General features: G+C 42.9%; 1 protein-coding gene across 2 annotated transcripts in view; it reads left to right on the top strand.

Annotated features, from left to right (window-relative positions):
• Positions 1 to 20223, top strand: part of NOL4 (nucleolar protein 4) — a 604446-nt gene that overhangs the window by 223473 nt on the left and 360750 nt on the right. For both annotated transcript variants that reach the window (XM_078774531.1, XM_068110142.2), the window contains exon 4: positions 6591 to 6697. In XM_078774531.1, the coding sequence (XP_078630657.1) occupies positions 6591 to 6697 (107 nt within the window). The remainder of the gene's footprint in view (positions 1 to 6590; positions 6698 to 20223) is intronic.

The raw sequence follows: 20223 nt of genomic DNA, 5'->3' as shown, positions 1-20223 counted from the left end.
TCGTCGACGCTGAGCAGGCTCCCTGAGAATGGTCAGAGAGATGTCCACTTTAACAAGGACATGATCAGATGATCCGATTGGAGCAGAAGAAGAGCAGCAGACATTTTCAGGGAAGTTAGTCATAACCAAGTCCAGAAGAGAAGATGTTCCGTTGACTGAGATCCGGGTCGGGAAATTGACAGATTGTGTCAGTCCCAGTGAGTCGCAGAAGTCCTTTGCTGAGGAGCCATGGCTGGTGAGAGAGGTACCCACACCCAGCCAACTGGCATGATGACAGTTGAAATCACCACATATGAGGAAGAGAGAGTTGGGATGAGTAGATAGAAGTTGGTCCATATTATCAGACAGCGAGATGTAGATGGAGTCATCACTTTTTGGTGGACGGTACAACACACATATGAACAAGAGGTGGGAGCGAAGGGGAAGCCGTAGCCAGAGGTATACCTGGGGGTGAGGTGGAGAGAGTGCAGTGCAGGGCGAGTGAGGAAGAGAGTTTTTGATAAAGATAGCAACCCCGCCTCCAGGACGAGGCTCAGGTCTATCATACCGGAGGAGGGAGTAGCCCGGGAGAGATACTAAGGAATCAGAGACATCATAAAGGAGGAAAGTTTCTGTTAAGCAGATCACGTCTGGTTTGACAGAAGCAACCTGTATGGAGAGATCAGTTAAGTTTGAACGAAGGCCCCGGATGTTTGAGGTCCATACCGTTAATGAAGAGGAAGGGGGAGCATCAGATACAGAACAGGGGGGAGGAGGGGTAGGGTAAGATGTGGAAGAGGTGGAAGAGGTAGGGAGAGCTGTTGAAGGTGTGTCAGAGATTTCAGAATAGCTCGGAGAAAGGGAAGGATGGGGCGGACAAAAGGTTTGATGGTGATTGGGTGAGGCACAATGAGGTGTTATTTGAGGAGGGGGAAGAGCGAGGCAGAAGGTTGGGGGAGATGGAGGTGAGAGTTGGAAGGGGGAAGAAGCGGGGAGGACGCTTTGAGGAGGGGGAGTGAGAGGGGGGAAATTGAGAAGCAATGAGGGTGGGGAGATTTGAAGGGGAGGGGTGAGGGGGGAGTTTGGGAGGGAAGGGACAAGGGGAGGGATTTGAAAGGGATGGGATATGGGGGAGATTTGGAGGGGAGGGGTGAGGCAGGAGTCTAGGAGGGGAGGGGCGAGGGGCGTCTTGGCGGTGAGGGGGTAGTTTAGGAGGGAGGGGGCAAGGGGGAGATTTGAAAGGGATGGGTGATGGGGAAGATTTGGAGGGGAGGGGTGATGGGGAAGATTTGGAGGGGAGGGGTTATGGGGAAGATTTGGAGGGGAGGGGTGAGATTGGATTTTAGAAAGTGTACGATTTATGGGAAACTGAAGGAACTGCGCTCCAACGCGAGTCGAAAGAATTGACGCGACCAAAGACGGAATTCGTCCGAGTTGCTTTATTGAAACAAAACAGCTCAGGTATTCTGACAAGCCCGTTTATCGGGCAGCAATATATATACACATTTATGTCGGGAAGTTTGCCCGGCAAAAGCTATACCGGGCATGCCCGGGTGTCAAGGGCGAGCCTTGGAAAGGCGAGTCTGGACCTGCCCGGGCGTGTTTGGCTGCGGCCTGGCAAGTCGAGGCTGGGCGTGCCCGGGCGCTCTGGGCGAGCCCTGGAAAGGCGATAGCGGGCATGCCCGGACGCTCTGGGCGAGCCCTGGAAAGGCGATAGCGGGCATGCCCGGACGCTCTGGGCGAGCCCTGAAAAGGCGATAGCGGGCATGCCCGGACGCTCTGGGCGAGCCCTGGAAAGGCGATAGCGGGCATGCCCGGACGCTCTGGGCGAGCCCTGGAAAGGCGATAGCGGGCATGCCCGGACGCTCTGGGCGAGCCCTGGAAAGGCGATAGCGGGCATGCCCGGACGCTCTGGGCGAGCCCTGGAAAGGCGATAGCGGGCATGCCCGGACGCTCTGGGCGAGCCCTGGAAAGGCGAGAGCGGGCATGCCCGGGAAAGACGAGACCGGGCGTGCCCGGGAGGTTCGGGCGTGCCCGGGAACAGTGAGTCCGGGCATGCCCGGGAGAGGTGCGTCTGGCCGTGTTCTGGCCGGTGCAAGGCGATTGTGTACATCCAGCGGTAACCGCTACAAAACAAACATTTATTGCAAAATGAGTTTCTTGTGACTTGTGTGAATGAGTTTGGATTTCAAACCAAACTTGGCACTAGCATGGACTGTAATACAAAGATGAACTGATTTCATTGTGGGTTCAACAGGTCAGATGTCAAAGGGCATGTGCCCATTGTAATTACCCTTGCCAGAGGAGAGGGTATTGCATTTGAGTCTGTTTGTCTGTTTGATTGTCTGTTTGTTTGTCTGTTTGTTTGTCCGCACAGAATAAATATGATTTTCTCTGCAACCGTTGGTCCGATTGACAGGAAATTTTCACCATAGGTGCAACTCCACCTGTATAATTTTTTTAATGATATTTCTGACGTCATAGGTCACGTGGTTCGGCCGACATCTTGGAAAAACCGAAAAACTTTGCACCTCTATATCCCTGAAAGCGCTGCATTGAAAAAATTGAGACATAGCTCATTGTAAAGAACTCTCCATGTGGAATAAAATATGTTGATGATGATGTCATATGTGCCTCCATTATGACGTCATAATTCAACAAGTACAAAACTTCATCCGATCAAGATGAAATTTCTTGAGCATTATCTAGGAATAAATTAGTTTAGGAAAACAATAATGATGACGTCATCAGTCTCGTGGTTCGGCCGCCATATTTGTTTTAACACAAAAGCCTTAAAAACACTGAAAATACATCCTGGCGAGGGTTTGCAATTTCTGATTGCTCTTTCTTGTTCATTTTGCAGACCATAATTTTATTTCAAAACATCTGATGTTGTCTCTATTCTACTTATATCTTGTTTCACTGCTGTGCTCTCTCTCATATGACCTTTCATAGTTTTTTCCGTGACATTTAACTCAGATCAAACCTAGCAGCGGCTTGTGATCCTACACTGACAACAATGGCATATCAATTGACGTGTTTGTGTAGATTTCTATATATTTTCATTACACATGAGGTGCAATTCTATCATGTGTTTTTTTAAAATTGGGAATCCCTGGAAGAAAAGCTATGGAAGAAAAGATGGGAGAAACATCTTAGCCACTGTACATTTTATACCCACTTTTTCTCTAATTCCATAAATATTTCCAATAATGTGATGATGACAGCGAGTAATACTTGGTTATTAAAGGGAATCTTATGTCCGATTACGTTTACCTGGCAAATGTGGTTAGTACATGGAAAATAAAGCAAACTTGATAGATAATGTTATTGTTGTGTGGTCAAGGTCAAATACGATAGGTCAAGTGATAAGCCTGGTGGTCGATTAAGGTGGTTGGCTTCAGATATTAATGTCCTTAGTTCAAAGGCCCCGGCATGCCAAAACAACACCAATTGTGTTGAATCAGCGTGCCGTCCTTCCAAGATCAGCTAAATGAGTACCAGCTATGGGAAAAATGAGCCATTCAAGTATCCTGTGTCGGAGTGGTGACCTGTCCTGGGTTGTTCCCCCTAGCCAATAAAACGGCCTCGGCAGTCCTACGCACCTGACAGCGTGAACAGGACCAGCTATCTATGATCGGTCAAGTGGCCTCCTTTTTGAAGTTTTCTTGTTTATCCTTGGATGTCTAAGCTGCAAAACGAGCTTATGAAAAATAAGGTAATAAAAATCGAAAGTTTTTCATTAAAGATATCTGTAGACAAAGATCTTAGTAGATTTAATAAACCAAACAACTTTTTCCTTTGCCCAAGGTTTTCTGCATTCATTCAATCATTTCATTCAAGATGATAGTTGAAGAATATTGGAGCATAATAACATGGTGCTATTTTCCTCATTCAATTTGTGATAACCTTCAGAGGGAATTGCAGGCAAAGAAACACAAGGGATGTGAAGTACTCCCACATCCTGAATTTAATTGAAGCACTCAGCAGACTCAAGGTTATCTTTCTCTTATCAGGTTTAACTATCTCTCTTTCTCCATCCACTAAATAATTGCATGCACACTCTACCCATAATTCACAACTTCACTTGCACTCAATTCACAATGTATTTAAATTGGCAATTATATTTGTATTAACAGGTGGAATTAGCACTTACTTTCGGTGGTGTGAAATTGAGTGAGAGACCAAACCTTTTGTTAATAGTCCCTCTTGTGAACACCTTTCTTTGTGTATCTACGATATGTTTCAGATCAGAGTTTGTCTCCTCAGATGTGAAAATCTTCGAATGTGGTGTGTCATCTTTTTATCCAAAAGGCTCCCTACTGGCTGAATTCGTATACATTATATATATATATATATATATACACACAGTCACGTGAAAAAGTAAGTACACCCCATGTAAAGTTTTGACTTTTTCAACACATTTCAACATACAGCTATTTGATCTTCATTTCAACAATATTGAAAGATAAAGGTGATATAATATAACGAATATCATGAAACATTTACATTTTGTAGTCCATTGTAAAATTTAAATAAACATAAATACAAATTTCGCATGTGGAAAAAGTAAGTACACCATTGGCTCTAATAGGTGGTATTGCCCCGTTTGGCAGAAACAACCTCAAGTAGGCGTTTCTTATAACTGTCTACCAGTCTCTGACATCGACTGGGAGAAATTTTTGCCCACTCCTCCATGCAGAATTCTTTCAGCTGTGCGATGTTTGAGGGGTTTCTTGCATGCACAGCTCGTTTCAAATCCCCCCACAACATCTTGATGGGATTTAGATCCGGGCCTTGACTTGGCCATTCCAGAACCCTCCATTTCTTTATTTTCAGCCATTCTTGGTGGATTTACTGGTATGTTTCGGGTCATTGTCATGTTGCAAGGTCCACCTTCGGTTGAGCTTCAACTTTCCGACAGATGGACTCACATTATCCTCAAGCACCCTCTGCTACAATGAAGAATTCATAGTGGATTCTATGATGGTGAGCTTCCCAGGCCCTGATGCAGCAAAGCTGCCCCAAACCATAATATTTCCACCACCATGCTTTGCAGTTGTTATCAGGTTCTTGTGGTCAAATGCTGTCTTTAGTTTTTGCCAAACATGTCTTCTGGTACTGTGGCCAAATAGCTCTACCTTTGACTCATCTGTCCAGAGCACATTGTTCCAGAAGTGCTGGTCTTTGCCTAGGTGTTCATTGGCAAACTTTAGTCTTGCCCTGATGTTCTTTCTGGACAGCAAAGGTTTCCTCCTGGCACACCTCCCATGCAGATCAAATTTGTGCAGCCTCTTTCTACTGGTAGAGCCGTGCACTTTGACATCAACAGTGGCAAGAGCTACCTGTAGGTCCCGTGATGACATTCTGAGGGTTCTTGGAGACTTCTTTCAGCATCTTGCGGTCTGCTCTCGGGCTGAACTTGCTGGGGCGGCCTGGCCTGAACAAGTTGGGAGTTGTTTGGCACCTTCTCCACTTGTAGATGATCTTACGTACAGTCGAATGATTGATTTCAAATTGTTTGGAGATCTTTTTAAATCCCTTCCCAGACTCATAGGCATCTATAACCTTCTTTCTGAAGGCCTCAGAGAGCTCTTTTGATCTAGGCATGGTGACGCCGCACACTTCAACAACAAAGAGCAAACCAAACTAAATGTCTGAGGTTTAAATAAGACAGGTTCCTCCAAGGTCCTCTCTAACGATGTTCTAATCATTTGCACCTGAGCTGGTGCACCTGATTCTAATTTTAGGTATTTGAAGTAGCCATAAATGTAGGGGTGTACTTACTTTTTCCACATGCGAAATTTGCATTTATGTTTATTTAAATTATACAATGGACTACAAAATGTAAATGTTTCATGATATTTGTTATATTATATCACCTTTATCTATCAATATTGTTGAAATGAAGATCAAATAGCTGTATGTTTAAATATGTTTGAAAAAGTCTAAACTTGACATGGGGTGTACTTACCTTTTCACGTGACTGTTTATATATATATATATATATATATATATATATATATATATATATATATATATATATATATATATATACACACATATATTATGAACAACAATGAACAAGTCAACACCAATGTACACTGTACACCATGATATTCATTGGCGTTGGACTAATCACTTTTGGTTAGGGAGGCGGGCTTGGGACCCTAAAGTCATGAGTTCAAATCCCGTTGAGCTGTTGAATTAATACCAGGCGGGGTTGACGCAGGAGGTTGGTGGCAGGATTTGCACCCCGGCCGCCGTAAAAACACCTCACTACACACACTGTGGTGTGTGTCGGGATGGTGCTGAGTCGCTGTCCAAGGACACAGCGACGTGCTGATCCAGCGTTTATTTGATTTTGAATGGTGTGGCATTATGTTCTGACCCATTATATCAATTTGGCCAAGAAAATGATGATGAGAGTCCCCAATGAGTGTGGTTGCAATAATTTAGAGTGTTATCATTCATGAAGATGTAACACACATGTATAAATAAGAAGAGCTGTAAAAGTATGTTAATCAAACTCACAACATTTTACTGTCTACCTTCAACAATCTCTGCAAACCGACACAAGACATGCTCAATGTCCCCCTTATATCTTTCAGAGAATGAACGCCCTTGGACCTTATCTGGCGAAATTGACTACAACCTGCCCATTACGGCCACCTACATGAAGCACTTGAAGCTGCAGTCGTTGGAGGATGGGACACAGGTATTTTCATTGTGCATGCATGTGGTGTGAGTTTTGCTTCGACATGCTGGGTACAAGATAGCTCAGCAAATCCTTTTATCCCTATGAAACAGAGCTCCCATAAGCTGATATTCCTTGGACGTGGGGCTGAGCAAAAACATTGTGTAAGTGGGATGATTGAAAATTATGCTCGACAAAAGAAGCTGATTTTTATGTTATTGAGTGAATTTTATATCCAGAGCTCTTGTACTCAGCAGATATTCATCAAATAATTTACGTCCTGTGAGCAATTAAATAAATTAAAGAAAAACTAAACAAAACAAAGGAAATCTTTCTCACCCTTAGGAAAAAGAAAAAAAGAAACACAGAATCCTTATTGCCTTTAAAATTAGCTCAGCATTGCTGAAAAAAGAACATGGTCGAATAATTAAGAATTAAAAGGCTGAACCTTCGTAAACTTTTCACCTTTCTTTCCATCATAAACTTTCTGCACCTCTTTCCTCAAAATAACCAAACAAGTCGTCTAACTTTCATGATAACCATCTTTCAAAATGTCCATGTGGAACTATTTAAGCTTGTCCATGTCCTATTTTATACCAGGACTGTCAGGGTAGCTCCAACTTGTCTCTTGCTTTTCTGGTCTGTTCCTCATGGAATGTATTCTGACTGTAAGCTCACTCACTCTGATGTCCCACGGGCAAAGTACTAAATGATAGAGTTCTAATTTATATGGTAAGTTGAACAGGTTGCTTTATAGTGAGCATTCATTTATGGCATTTCATGATCACATCGTACTTTTGGAAAGAGTCAGTAATTTTGTGCTGGTGCTTCATCCAAAGTATCAATTAATTGACGAAATGAAGGCCTCAGCATCTTTTAGATTTATGTCTAGTGGGTTGACAAGTGTCACATTGTGACAAGAGTTGTGAACTATCCAATCCAATGTCTTCTTTGCAGCATCACTGATTACTTGTGAACTTTGGGATGTTGTGCAATTAGGTATAAGAAGAACCACCTTTAGAGGCCATTTTCCCCCGCAGGGCGGGGGTTGGCCTTTTTTGGGCACCGTGGTCCCCTTTTTGAAGCAATGTTTTATGGTCGGATGCCCTTCTTGCCGCCAACCCTGTTATTTGCCTCTTGCGACACACAGGGAATTATCAGTGAACTGGTATTCAATTTGCCGACCTCAAAAGGATGACAGGCTGAGTCAACCCCCCTGGCGTTAATTCAGCGATGACCGGGATTCGAACCCAGGATCCTCAGATCCCAAGCCGGCACCCTAACCGCTAAGCCAACACCAGGCTTTACTTTAAGAAATAAAAACTTTACACATCTGAGCAATGTTACCAGGCTACATGCAATGCTTTCCACGCATCCGAGGAGACTTGATATTATAATAATAATAATAATAATAAATAATAATAATAATTAATAATAATAACAATAAAGAATTGTGCATTATTGATCACCACTAAAATAGTGCTTCCTTGAGTTGCACCTGCATTGAGCGATGCCCAATCAGAGCAAGTTACATGATGGCAAACACACTGCTGATGGGAGAACAAGAAGTCACAGATCCAGACAATAACAACGGGACGTACACCGAGATGAATCACCTTTGCGATCGCAATCGTGTGATCAATCCGATCAAAAGCTTTTATCAGGTCCGATAAAATGACTGAGGAAACCGATTTGGTCTTTCTTGCATCAACGTATGAAGGATGTAACACGTTGCTAAGGCAGGGCAAAGTGGAAAGCAATTTGCGGTTCCCAATGTGATGCGTGTCACCCTTTGGAGTAATATCATGGAGCATCTACTTCGCATTGAATGTTTCAGCAATCTTAGCAAAATGATCTGTAAGCAATATTGATCTTAACTTTTTCAAAGAAGGAGGTTTTGTGTGTCGGGGAAACTATGCAGTGCTTCCACGCATCTGGGACCTTTCCTTGTTGAAAAGAGGAGTTAATTATAAGAGTTTGAGGTATTGCTTGCTCAACAGAGAATTCGCTGATCATTTGTGCAGATATCCCAGGAGACCCACTGGAAGTTTCATGCCGAATCGTTGCCAATGTTTTTTTTGTACTTCCCGTGGGTTTAGAGTTGGACGTCGTTTCGGAGCTGGAAGACATATTGGAAGCGCAGTAAAATTAAGAGGGTATAGATCAGATGAAACATAAATAACATAATCATTAATAGTGTTCGCGATCGTCAAATCATCCTCAATGTCTAATCCAAGCACATATATTGACACGTGATCTTGTTGATTGACACGTGATCTTGTTGATTGACACGTGATCTTGTTGATTGACACGTCATCTTGTTGATTGACACGTGATCTTGTTGACGTAAGGTTAAAACAGATTTTTGCGGTAGCATGCTGATGCTACATTTCAGACATTGAACACACAGTCACGTGAAAAAGTAAGTACACCCCATGTAAAGTTTTGACTTTTTCAACATATTTCAACTTACTGCTATTTGATCTTCATTTCAACAATATTGATAGATAAAGGTGATATAATATAACAAATATCATGAAAGATTTATATTTTGTAGTCCATTGTATAATTTAAATAAACATAAATGCAAATTTCGCATGTGGAAAAAGTAAGTGCTGTTTATTACGGCGGTGCTGCGGCTGACTCTCCACGCACCGCCATTTTGATTTATATTTCATTCATGCCGAACATATCGTCGAACCTGTCATATATCACAATCGCCAAACTCTACCTTTATGTTTTCCATTCAGTGTGAAACACAAACAAACCGATTGTTAAAATGAACATCAAATATCGAAAGCATCGGCGTTATGTCTCTTCCAACAATATGGTACGTGTAGGCCTTTGGCGTTATGACTCACCGTCCACTTCCGACAAATTAAACCCAGATTCCTTAATAGTGGTATCGTTTCAGTAGTATCGTTTTCAAAATAATAATAATATTATAGTAAAGATAACCATAACACTTTAATCCCAATGTCATGAATGGAAAGTTTATGGATTGAAGCGGTGTAAAAGCGGAAGTGAGGAATTCACCTCGGTTTTTTTAAAATAATAAAATTTTCGTAATAATAACGTAACGTTATTATTATACTAAATCTCATCGTAACACTAATCCCTTTGTAGTAACTGCAACGTTACTGGAGGTTAAATATATATCGTATATATGTTAAATTAGCAGAAGTTTTGTGTCCGGCCGTCATGCTACGTCATTACGTACATGATGTCATTATGGCGTAAACATCCGCTCACTTCGAGAGCGGCAGGAAAGGTCATTCCTGTTTGGGGTATATAGATTACAGTCTCTCTTTGATCGGGTCTCAAGAACATTGGGGGTATGTTCATTTACCAAGTTTCTTGTGGAGAGATCGCCAAGTGGTTAAATCATTCGAGCAAGCACGCCATTCAAAACCCTTCAGGAACGGCTGGCTTGGCAAGCGCTAGCTAGCTGCTTGGCAAATGAGCACACCTCTAACCCTTGTGGGGTATATAGATTACAGTAGATCTTCGCTCAGTTCTGTAAGTAAAACCTACCTCATGGATGTCTGGATTACTCCAAATTTCTTTGTTTAATGTTATAAACAGCATTAGCGACTGTTTAAAAAGCTAATCATGCGTGTTTGTGGTTTATAATTTTTACAAGCCCGGCTACGCCGCTGTTAGACTTTTGGTCTTGTTAAATATCATGTTATATATCGCTTTTGGCCTAATCTCTCAATGGTGAAGAATCACTTTAAAATTATCTGATGATGATCCGGATTCGAATCTTCACCAAAATAGAATCAATTCTTCCTTGTCGCATACGCAACCTCTCCATCATGCTTCGTCTGAATCCGTCCACAACTCTTTGAGATATCCTGCTATATATCGCTTTTGGCCCTATCACTTTAAAAAATCTCGTAGCCGAATCCGGATCTTCACCAAAATCTACTTATTTCGTTCTCGTCACATATGCTACGTTCCTGCCAAATTTCGTCAGAATCCGTCTACAACGTTTTGAGATATCTTGTTCACACACAGACAGAGAGGGGTGAATGCATAACCTCCATCCACCTTCGATGGCGGAGGTAATGAAGGGAGAGTCTTTGTAGAGGGTGATTTTGATGAAGTGATAGAGACTTCCACTAACTTATGAAAGGTAACTGCCCACACCTTGTTTGCAGTGCTTCTGTGGTAGAGTGCAATTGTTCATATGGCATGGACACAGGCCTTGTATTTGGCCTTCTCTGATGCAGCACAAAGTCCCCTATGAGTTGAAGACTTATGTTGCAACTCAAACTCTTAGATTGTATTCCAAATCTCTGGAGGAATAAGAGCTGAAACACCTGAGCCGATGTTGAGCAATTGATTACAATCGTTGTGATATGTTGCTATTGAATACCAGAATTTAATGACGTAAAGTATGGCACCGGATTAGTTTCCATGTCACCACAAAGTAACAGGCAAATTCTAAGAATAGTACAAGAGTTTGTGTGGAATCGAACAGGGAATGTGAGGTATATTTTGCAACACAGGAAGTCTATATATTATCAGACATCCTCGTCGTCTGGGATCCTCCACACGACCACACTAGTTGACAGCACATTCCCACAGCTGCACACAGTAGACGACCCAGAGAACCTTGCCCCTTGTAGGAAATAATTGAAGCACCATGGCCATTGCCCTCTCTTCTATGTAATGATGCACCAGTCTCCCTGTTAACACAGGTGTGTCGGGAATGAACACTGACACTGCCCCACAAGTAGTGGAAGAATTGTTGGCTGTTACCCACAACAGCAGAAAAAAAGCCCAGCAGAATGAGGGAAGTACTTGACTAACATAAAAGGAGAGAAATGTTCCAAGGGGTATTGGATAACAAAGTCATTTGAAGCCCAGAATAACGATCAGTACAAAACGAACATTGCTGACTCTTCGGCACCCATGAAGAAACAGGAAGTGATGTCACAGAAGGTCGTGATGTCACCCATTTCCTGTAGCACTGTAGCATCTAACACACTGCTTGTTTAGAGTGGGTGGTTCTGTGTCTTTTACCAATGACTGTCAATTCTGCAGTAAATTAAACTGCACCATTCCTTCCATTCCCTTCATTATTTAAACATCTCTTATCAGATCCCCTTGTAATCGCCTCATTTCTAACGTATAAATTCCCGTCTAAAACCGTTGTTCCTCATAGCTTAGTTTAGCCAGCGCAGGAATCAATGTAGTTGTTCTTAGGCTGAACCCTCTCTGTTGCAGCAATGTCTTTCCTCAAATGTGGTAACAAAAACTATACACAATTTTTTAGATGACGCCTCACTAAATTTCTATATAGTGTTACCACTACCTTTTTGATTTATAGTATACGAGGAAGAGTATCCATCCCCAGTGATGAGAAAAGCCAGCAAAAGTATCCGTCCCCAGTGAGAGGAAAAGTTTGAGTCGATCTATCAATATAAATTATTTCATGGACTTTAAAAGGTTAATTGTGCTGCACTCTTGGTGTCACTCAGAGCCAAAGCTCTGAGTTATCTCTACCACTCATCATGAAATGGTGGTGCAACATCTGGTGGTGGAGATTCAATTTGTCTAAAAAGAGGGCAAAATATCCTGCTTACAAAACTAAATTTGGCATCAGCATTATTCATGCTTTTTCTCCCATCGTTTCAAAAGTAAATATGTTGAGCTTTTCAAACACAGCGCAGGAAGCGGCTGCCATAAATAGGAGACAGACAAACGCACGGATAAACACCACTGTTCGCAATATATAATAGATGCCTTCCAAGGAACCTCAACACAGACAGAGACGATGGGGCTCATCAAGCCTGTGCAATGTTTGCCAACCTATTACAGTTTTTTGTATAAGGAATGAAGGCTTGTGGGAGATCTAGAACACTGAACAGATTAGAATACAACAGGGCCAAAGGAACAGGGGTGAGAGGGGGATGACAATCAGAGACAGTAGAGATGGGAGACCAGTCCAGGTGATTGATGGCTGCTTGAATACCGTGCCAGTTGGCCCGAGTGAAATGCCAGACTCGTTGGTGCTGAGGAGGCTCTATGAGAATGGCCAGTGAGATGTCCACTTTAACAAGCATATGGTCAGATGAACCGATTCGGGCAGAAGAAGAACAGCAGACATTTGTGGGGAAGTTATATATATATTTTTGTGTACAAGATCGAGGCTCATGTAAGAGCTAACATTAATCACAAAAAAATAAAAAACGGACACACAAAACATACAATAAAGAGAGCGGGAGATAAGATGGGGAGAGAGAGGGTTGCACACAAGTACAACAGTAGAGAACAGGGACATCAGGAGATATGTGGGAGGGGGAGGGCTTGGGGGGAGGAGGCATGGGAAGGGGTGGGGGGGGGGTGGGAGAGGGTATAAAACACATGGACACTGCTAGGACTTCCAGGAACTAAGTCAGTATTTCAAAAAAGTGGATCTGGGGTGAATTAGTGGGGGTAGAAAAGATCAAGGTTTTGGATGGGGGAAGATAAGAGATGGTGGTGAACAGCTGTTTTAAAGACCTGGAGGGAGGAGTGGAATTGAAGAGAGTGAGGGGGTTTGTTCCAGAGGCGGGAGAAAAGAGGAATGAAGGAGTGAAGGTGAGCAGAGAGTCTTTATTTTGGCAGTTTAACCATAAGAGGGTTGCTGGCAGATCTTGTGCGACCTGTAGGAATATTTGGGGGACAGAGCACAGATAGAGCTGGGGGAGCAAGGCCGGAGAGGAGTCGGTAGAAGACAGAAAGACCACCAACCTGCCTGCGGTGAGTGAGTGAAAGGCCCTCACAACCAGCTTCATCGCGGGAGATTCCAATGATCCTGATCACAACCAAGTTAATCATAACCAATTCTAGAAGAGATGATGTCCACATCATCAGAAACACAGATTGTGTCAGTCCCATTGAGTCTCAGAAGTCCTTTGCTGAGGTGCCATGGTCGGTGCGAGAGGTACCCACTCCCAGCCAGCAGCATGATGACAATTTAAGTCACCACATATGAGGAAGAGAGAGTTGGGATGAGTGGATAGAAGGCGAGTGAAGATGAGTGGATTTTGAGTCAATGATTAGGTGGCTTTTCATTCGCTTGTTTCTTCCTTTCTCTGTTATAGATTGTAGTTTGATTCATGGAATAATAAACAATTAGTTGTTTACATTTCAAATGCAGTACATGCAGGCAGGGTTAACTGTAAACCCTCATTGTTTGTAACTGCACAACTGCATCTGCCTCAGTGGGTTGTGAAAAAGTGTGAACTTTCCGCAATTGGATCATTGCTAAAAAGTCCATGGATGGCATTAAATAATGCTTTGAAATGTTGAGAATTGAACACTGAAGGTGAAATATATGTTCTCAATGAATAGTTTCCATCGACCATGTCCATGTGTATGACCAGTCCATAGTGTTAAATTGAGGGTGAAATACTGCTGTTAAATTTGCTCATATGAGATTCCAAATCGCAACAGCTGCCACAATGGCATACCTGTTATCATTTTATAAGTTCAAATGAATTGTGCTTGCTTGTCACACATGATAAAGAAATATAAGTATATGTTAGAGGCATTAATCCTGACTTTTTACCCTGCGCTCGCTTAAGGCTTTCGGTTGCGTACGTGTGTACGTGTGGCGTACGTACGTGTGTACGTGTGGCGTGTCTGCATTTTAAAAATTCATTACCTCGGCAACTGTTGGTCCTGATTGACAGGAAATTTTGCACCACAGGAGCGCCGCCTCCTGTACAATTTTTTAGTGATAATTATGACGTCATAGGTCAAGTGGTATGGACGCCATCTTTGAAAAACGTTACACCTCTACATCTCCCAAATCGCTCAATGGAAAAAGTTGAAACAAGGCTTTTTGTCAAGTACTCCCCATGGGGAATAAGACATGTTGATGACGACGTCATCAGTGCCTTCATTATGACGTCATACTTCAACAAGCACAACGCTTTTTTTGTTCTTTTTTTTGTATACAACATCGAGGCTCGTGTAAGAGCTAACATTAATCACAAAAAGACAAATTGACACATAAAACATAAGACAAAGGCAGCAGGAGACAAGATGGGGAGAGAGAGAGGCAAGCACACAAGCACAACAGTAGTACAGGCAATAACAGCAGAGAACAGGGACATCGGGAGATCTGTGGGAGGGAGAGGGCTTGGGGGGATGGGAAGGGGTGGGGGGGAGGGGGGTGGGAGAGGTATAAAACACATGGACATTGCTATGACTTCCAGGAAAGAAGCAGGAATTTCAAAAAAGTGGATCTGAGGTGAATTGACGGGGGTAGAAAAGATCAAGTTTTTGGATGGGGGAAGACAAGAGATGGTGGTGAACAGCTGTTTTAAAGACCTGGAGGGAGGAGTGGCATTTAATAGAGTGAGCGAGTTTGTTCCAGAGGCGGGAGAAAAGAGGAAGGAAAGAGTGAAGGTGAATAAAGAGCCTAGATTTTGGCAGGTTAACCATAAGAGGGTTGCAGGCAGATCTTGTGCGACCTGTAGGAATATTTGGGGGACAGAGCACAGAGAGAGAGCTGGGGGAGCAAGGCCGGATAGGAGTTGATAGAACACAGAAAGACCACCAACCTGCCTGCGGTGAGTGAGTGAAAGGCCCTCGGTGTTAGCTTCATCACGAGAGATTCCAATGATTCTGAAAGCTTTGGTTTCTACAGCGTGAAGCCGAGATAGGTGTGAGGAAGGAGCACCGGCTCAGAGGGGAGAACAGTGTTCCATTGACCTGTGGATGAAAGCCTTGTATGTGGTGAGGAGCTCAGGTGTACCAAGGAATAACTTCGCATGACGGAGGATGCCCAGTCGGCGCCTGGCTTTGGAGGCCAGCTTGGAAATGTGGTTTTCCCAGCAAAGATTATGGCAGATAGTTAGACCCAAAAGCTTGAGTGACAGAACTTCTTGAAGAGGATTGTTGAGAAAGTAGATGGGGGGGTTGTCCAGTCAGTCTTTTCGGAGACAGTGAGAGAGTGTGAGATTTTTCAGGATTGAAAGACATGTTCCACTTGCTTGACCAGTCTGTGATTTTGTCCAGGTCTGCAGAGAGTGAGGAGGCTGCAGACTGCCGATCTGAGGGATGAGGTATGGATCGGCAGAGAGTGGAGTCATCAGCAAAGAGCTAGAGAGGATTTTCCAGAGAGTTGGAGAGATCTTTGTTGAAGACCAGAAAAAGCACAGGGCCCAGAACACTGCCTTGGGGAACTCCAGCCTGAACAGTAAGGGGAGAAGAGAGAAACCCATTCAGGGCCACACGTTGACTCTGACCAGAGAGGAAGTCCGCAAGCGATGCGTGGAGATTTCCATGGATACCGTAGGAGGAGAGTTTGGAGAGCAGAGCAGGGTGCCAGACCATATCGAAGGCACGTGATATGTCAAGGTAGACAGCTCTGATTTCCTGTTTGGCATTAAGGACCTCCATCCATTGTTGAGACAGCAGTAGCAGCATGTCCAGGCTGTACAACATGGCCAGGGTTAATCCCATGGGGAATAAGAGATGTTGATGATGACCCTAATTCAACAAGTACAACGCTTGATCTGATCAGTATGAATTTTTCTTTTCCTCTGCACTGTTAGTCCGATGGACTTAAATTTGTCCCATGGGAGCACCTCCTCCTGTAGAATTTTTTTAAATGATAATTATGATGTCATAGGTAACGTGGCACAGACGTCATCTTGGAAAAACTGAAAAAAATTGCGCCTCTATATCTCCAAAACCGCTCCATGAAAAGTGTTGAAAAAGGCTCTTTGTCACATACTCCCCATGGGGAATAAGATATGTTGATGATGACGTCATAATTCAACAAGGACAACGCTTGATCTGATCAGTATGAAAAAAAAAATTCCTCTGCAACTGCTCGTCTTATGGACATGAAATTGTATCATAGGAGCACCTCCTCCTGCAGAATATAGTAATGATAATTATGACGTCATAGGTCACGTGGTACAGGCACCATCTTGGAAAGACCGAAGAAAGTTGCACCTCCATATCTCCAAAACTGCTCCATGGAAAAAAAAATGAAACATGGCTCACTGTAAAGAATTCCGCATGGGGAACAGGTTTTGTTAACAATGACATCATTGGTGCCGTAATTATGACGTCATAATTCGACAGGGACCACGCTTAGTCTGATCAGTTTGATATTTATTGAGCATGATCTATGCAACAATTATATTAGAGAATATAAATGTATGATGTCGTTGCTCACGTGGTCTGGCAGCCAAATTGGATCTAATAAAAATAATGTTCAAAAACAGAAGAGTTGGCTCGCACCAAATTGACCGCGCAGGGTAAATATTCTATGAATACCATCTAATTTCATTATTTTTTTTCATGTTATAAGGCCACAAAATAGATTTCTTACGTAGTCAATCGAATCACAATATATTTGAATGAAAATGATTGAAGTACATATTTTAGATTTACTCCACACTAACTGTTAACAATCATTTTAATTTGTCTCACAATACCAAGTTAACTCAATATCTTCACTTTATTGTGTACAATTTGGAGGATCTGCTTGTCATTGTTACCCTGCGTTCGCGAAGCGAAAAGCGGGGTTAAGCATTCAGGTACGTACGTACGTACGTGTGCCGTGTGCAGTACGTGTCTGCATTTTAAAAATTCATTTTCTCGGCAACCGTTGGTCCGATTGACATGCAATTTGCACCATCGGAGCGCCTCCTCCTGTAGAATCATTGAATGATGATTATGACGTCATAGGTCACGTGGTACAGGCGTCATCTTGGAAAAACTTCGCACCTCTATATCTCTGAAACCACTCCATGGAAAAAATTGAGACCTGGCTCATTGTCAAGTACTCCCCATGGGGAATAAGATATGTTCATTATGATGTCATCTGTGCCTTCGTTATGACGTCATAATTCGACAAGTACAACACTTATCCGATCATTATTTTTAAAATTTCAGCAACTGTTGGTTTGATGGACACGAATTTTTCACAACAGGAGCGCCCCCTCCTTTCGAATATTTATTGATAATCATGACGTCATAGGTCATGTGGTGCAGGTGCCATCTTGGAAAAACCGAAAATATTTGCACCTCCATATCTCCAAAACCGCTGCATGGAAAAAATTGAATCATGGCTCATTGTAAAGAACTCCATATGGGGAATAGGTGCTGTTAACAATGACGTCATTGGTGCCATAATTATGACGTCATAATTCGACAGGGACAACGCCTTTCGTCTGATCGTCGACAGGGACAACGTCTGATCAGTTTGAAATGTATTGAGCGTGATCTATGCAACAATTATATTAGAAAATATATATTTATGATGTCATTGCTCACGTGGTCTGGCAGCCATATTGGATCAAAAAAAAAATGTTCAAAAACAGAAGAGTTGGCTCGCAACAAGTTGACTGCGCAGGGTTAGTATTCTATGAATACCATCTATTTATTCATGTTTTTTCACTCATTGACTCAGGAGCCAAACTCTGAGTCATTGTAAATGCTGAACAGTTTGCCTCAAAATTTTGGCAACTATTACTTTTCAAAGGGCACAAGGGATATAAAAAGCTCACAAGTAGATCACAAAGCTGAGAAGTCATGCATTTGTCACATGACTTACCGTGAAGATATATCCTGGATTAATCACAGAAGAGAGTGATTCGAGTTAGCAATTGATGATGGCAACAGTCTGACATATATTCACTCCCTTGCTCGATAAAACTCAGGTTTGTCTTGTCTTTACTTAAATTGCAACCACTCAGAATGCTCAATAAACGTATCTACCTTGATATACCGTACTTATTGATTAATACTGTATATTGCTCATTTCATATGCAGGATAGAATGAGAAGGTTTAAAATCTACAAGGCCATTGTTATCGTCCTTGATAAAACAATGACCATTGAACATCACAGTGGTATGTGTTTTACTCTTCTGTGATCCAATCACATACAGTCACGTGAAAAAGTAAGTACACCCCATGTAAAGTTTTGCCACTTTTTCATCATATTTCAACATACAGCTATTTGATCTTCATTTAAACAATATTGATAGATAAAGGTGATATAATATAACAAATATCATGAAACATTTACATTTTGTAGTCTATTGTATAATTGAAATTAACATAAATGCAAATTTCGCACGTGGAAAAAGTAAGTACACCCTTGGCTCTAATAGGTGGTATTGCCCCCTTTGGCAGAAACAACCTCAAGTAGGCGTTTCTTATAACTGTCTACCAGTCTCTGCCATCGACTGGGAGAAATTTTTGCCCACTCCTCCATGCAGAATTATTTCCGCTGTGCGATGTTTGAGGGGTTTCTTGCATGCACAAAAAAAAAAAAAAAAACAACCTTTTAGAGGCCATTTTTCCCCGCAAGCGGGGGTTGGCCTTTTTCAGGAACTGTGGTTGTTGTTGTTTTTCGGTCCCCTTTTTGAAGCAATGTTTTACGGCCGGATGCCCTTCCTGACGCCAACCCTTTTTTCCGCCTTTAACGACAAGCAGGGAATTACCAGTGAACTGGTACTCAATTTGCCGACCTCGGAAGGATGACAGGCTGAGTCAACCCCCCTGGCGTTAATTCAGCGATTGACCGGGATTCGAACCCAGGATCCTAAGCCGGCACCCTAGCCGCTAGCCCAACACCAGGGACTACTTGTGTTGGACAACACCAACTTGGACAACACCAACAACACTCTTGCATGCACAGCTCGTTTCAAATCCCCCCACAACATCTCGATGGGATTTAAATCTGGGCTTTGACTTCGCCATTCCAGAACCCTCCATTTCTTTCTTTTCAGCCATTCCTTGGTGGATTTACTGGTATGTTTAGGGTCACTGTCATGTTGCAAGGTCCACCTTCGGTTGAGCTTCAACTCTCCGACAGATGGCCTCACATTATCCTCAAGCACCCTCTGGTACAATGAAGAATTCATAATGGATTCTATGATGGTGAGCTGCCCGGGCCCTGATGCAGCAAAGCTGCCCCAAACCATAATATTTCCACCACCATGCTTTACAGTTGGTATCAGGTTCTTGTGGTCAAATGCTGTCTTTGGTTTTCGCCAAACATGTCTTCTGGTACTGTGGCCAAATAGCTCTACCTTTGACTCATCTGTCCAGAGCACATTGCTCCAGTAGTGCTGGTCTTTGCCTCGGTTTTCATTGGTAAACTTTAGTCTTGCCCTGATGTTCTTTCTGGACAGCAAAGGTTTCCTCCTGGCACACCTCCCATGTAGATCAAATTTGTGCACCCTCTTTCTCATGGTAGACTTGTGCACTTTGACATCAACACAGGCAAGAGCTACGTGTAGGTCCCGTGATGACATTCTGGGGTTCTTCGAGACTTCTTTCAGCATTTTGCGGTCTGCTCTTGGGCTGATCTTGCTGGGGCGGCCTGGCCTGATCAAGTTGGCAGTTGTTTGGAATCTTCTCCACTTTGTAGATGATCTTCCGGACAGTCGAATGATTGATTTCAAATTGTTTGGAGATCTTTTTTAATCCCTTCCCAGACTCGTAGGCATCTATAACCTTCTTTCTGAAGGCCTCAGAGAGCTCTTTTGATCTAGGCATGGTGACGCCGCACATTTCA

Source organism: Myxine glutinosa, chromosome 3 (genome assembly GCF_964187855.1).
Source record: "Myxine glutinosa chromosome 3, kmMyxGlut1.1, whole genome shotgun sequence".
Taxonomy (NCBI): domain Eukaryota; kingdom Metazoa; phylum Chordata; class Myxini; order Myxiniformes; family Myxinidae; genus Myxine; species Myxine glutinosa.
Note: the sequence above shows the minus strand (reverse complement) of the source record. Positions and strands in the feature narration are given on the sequence as shown.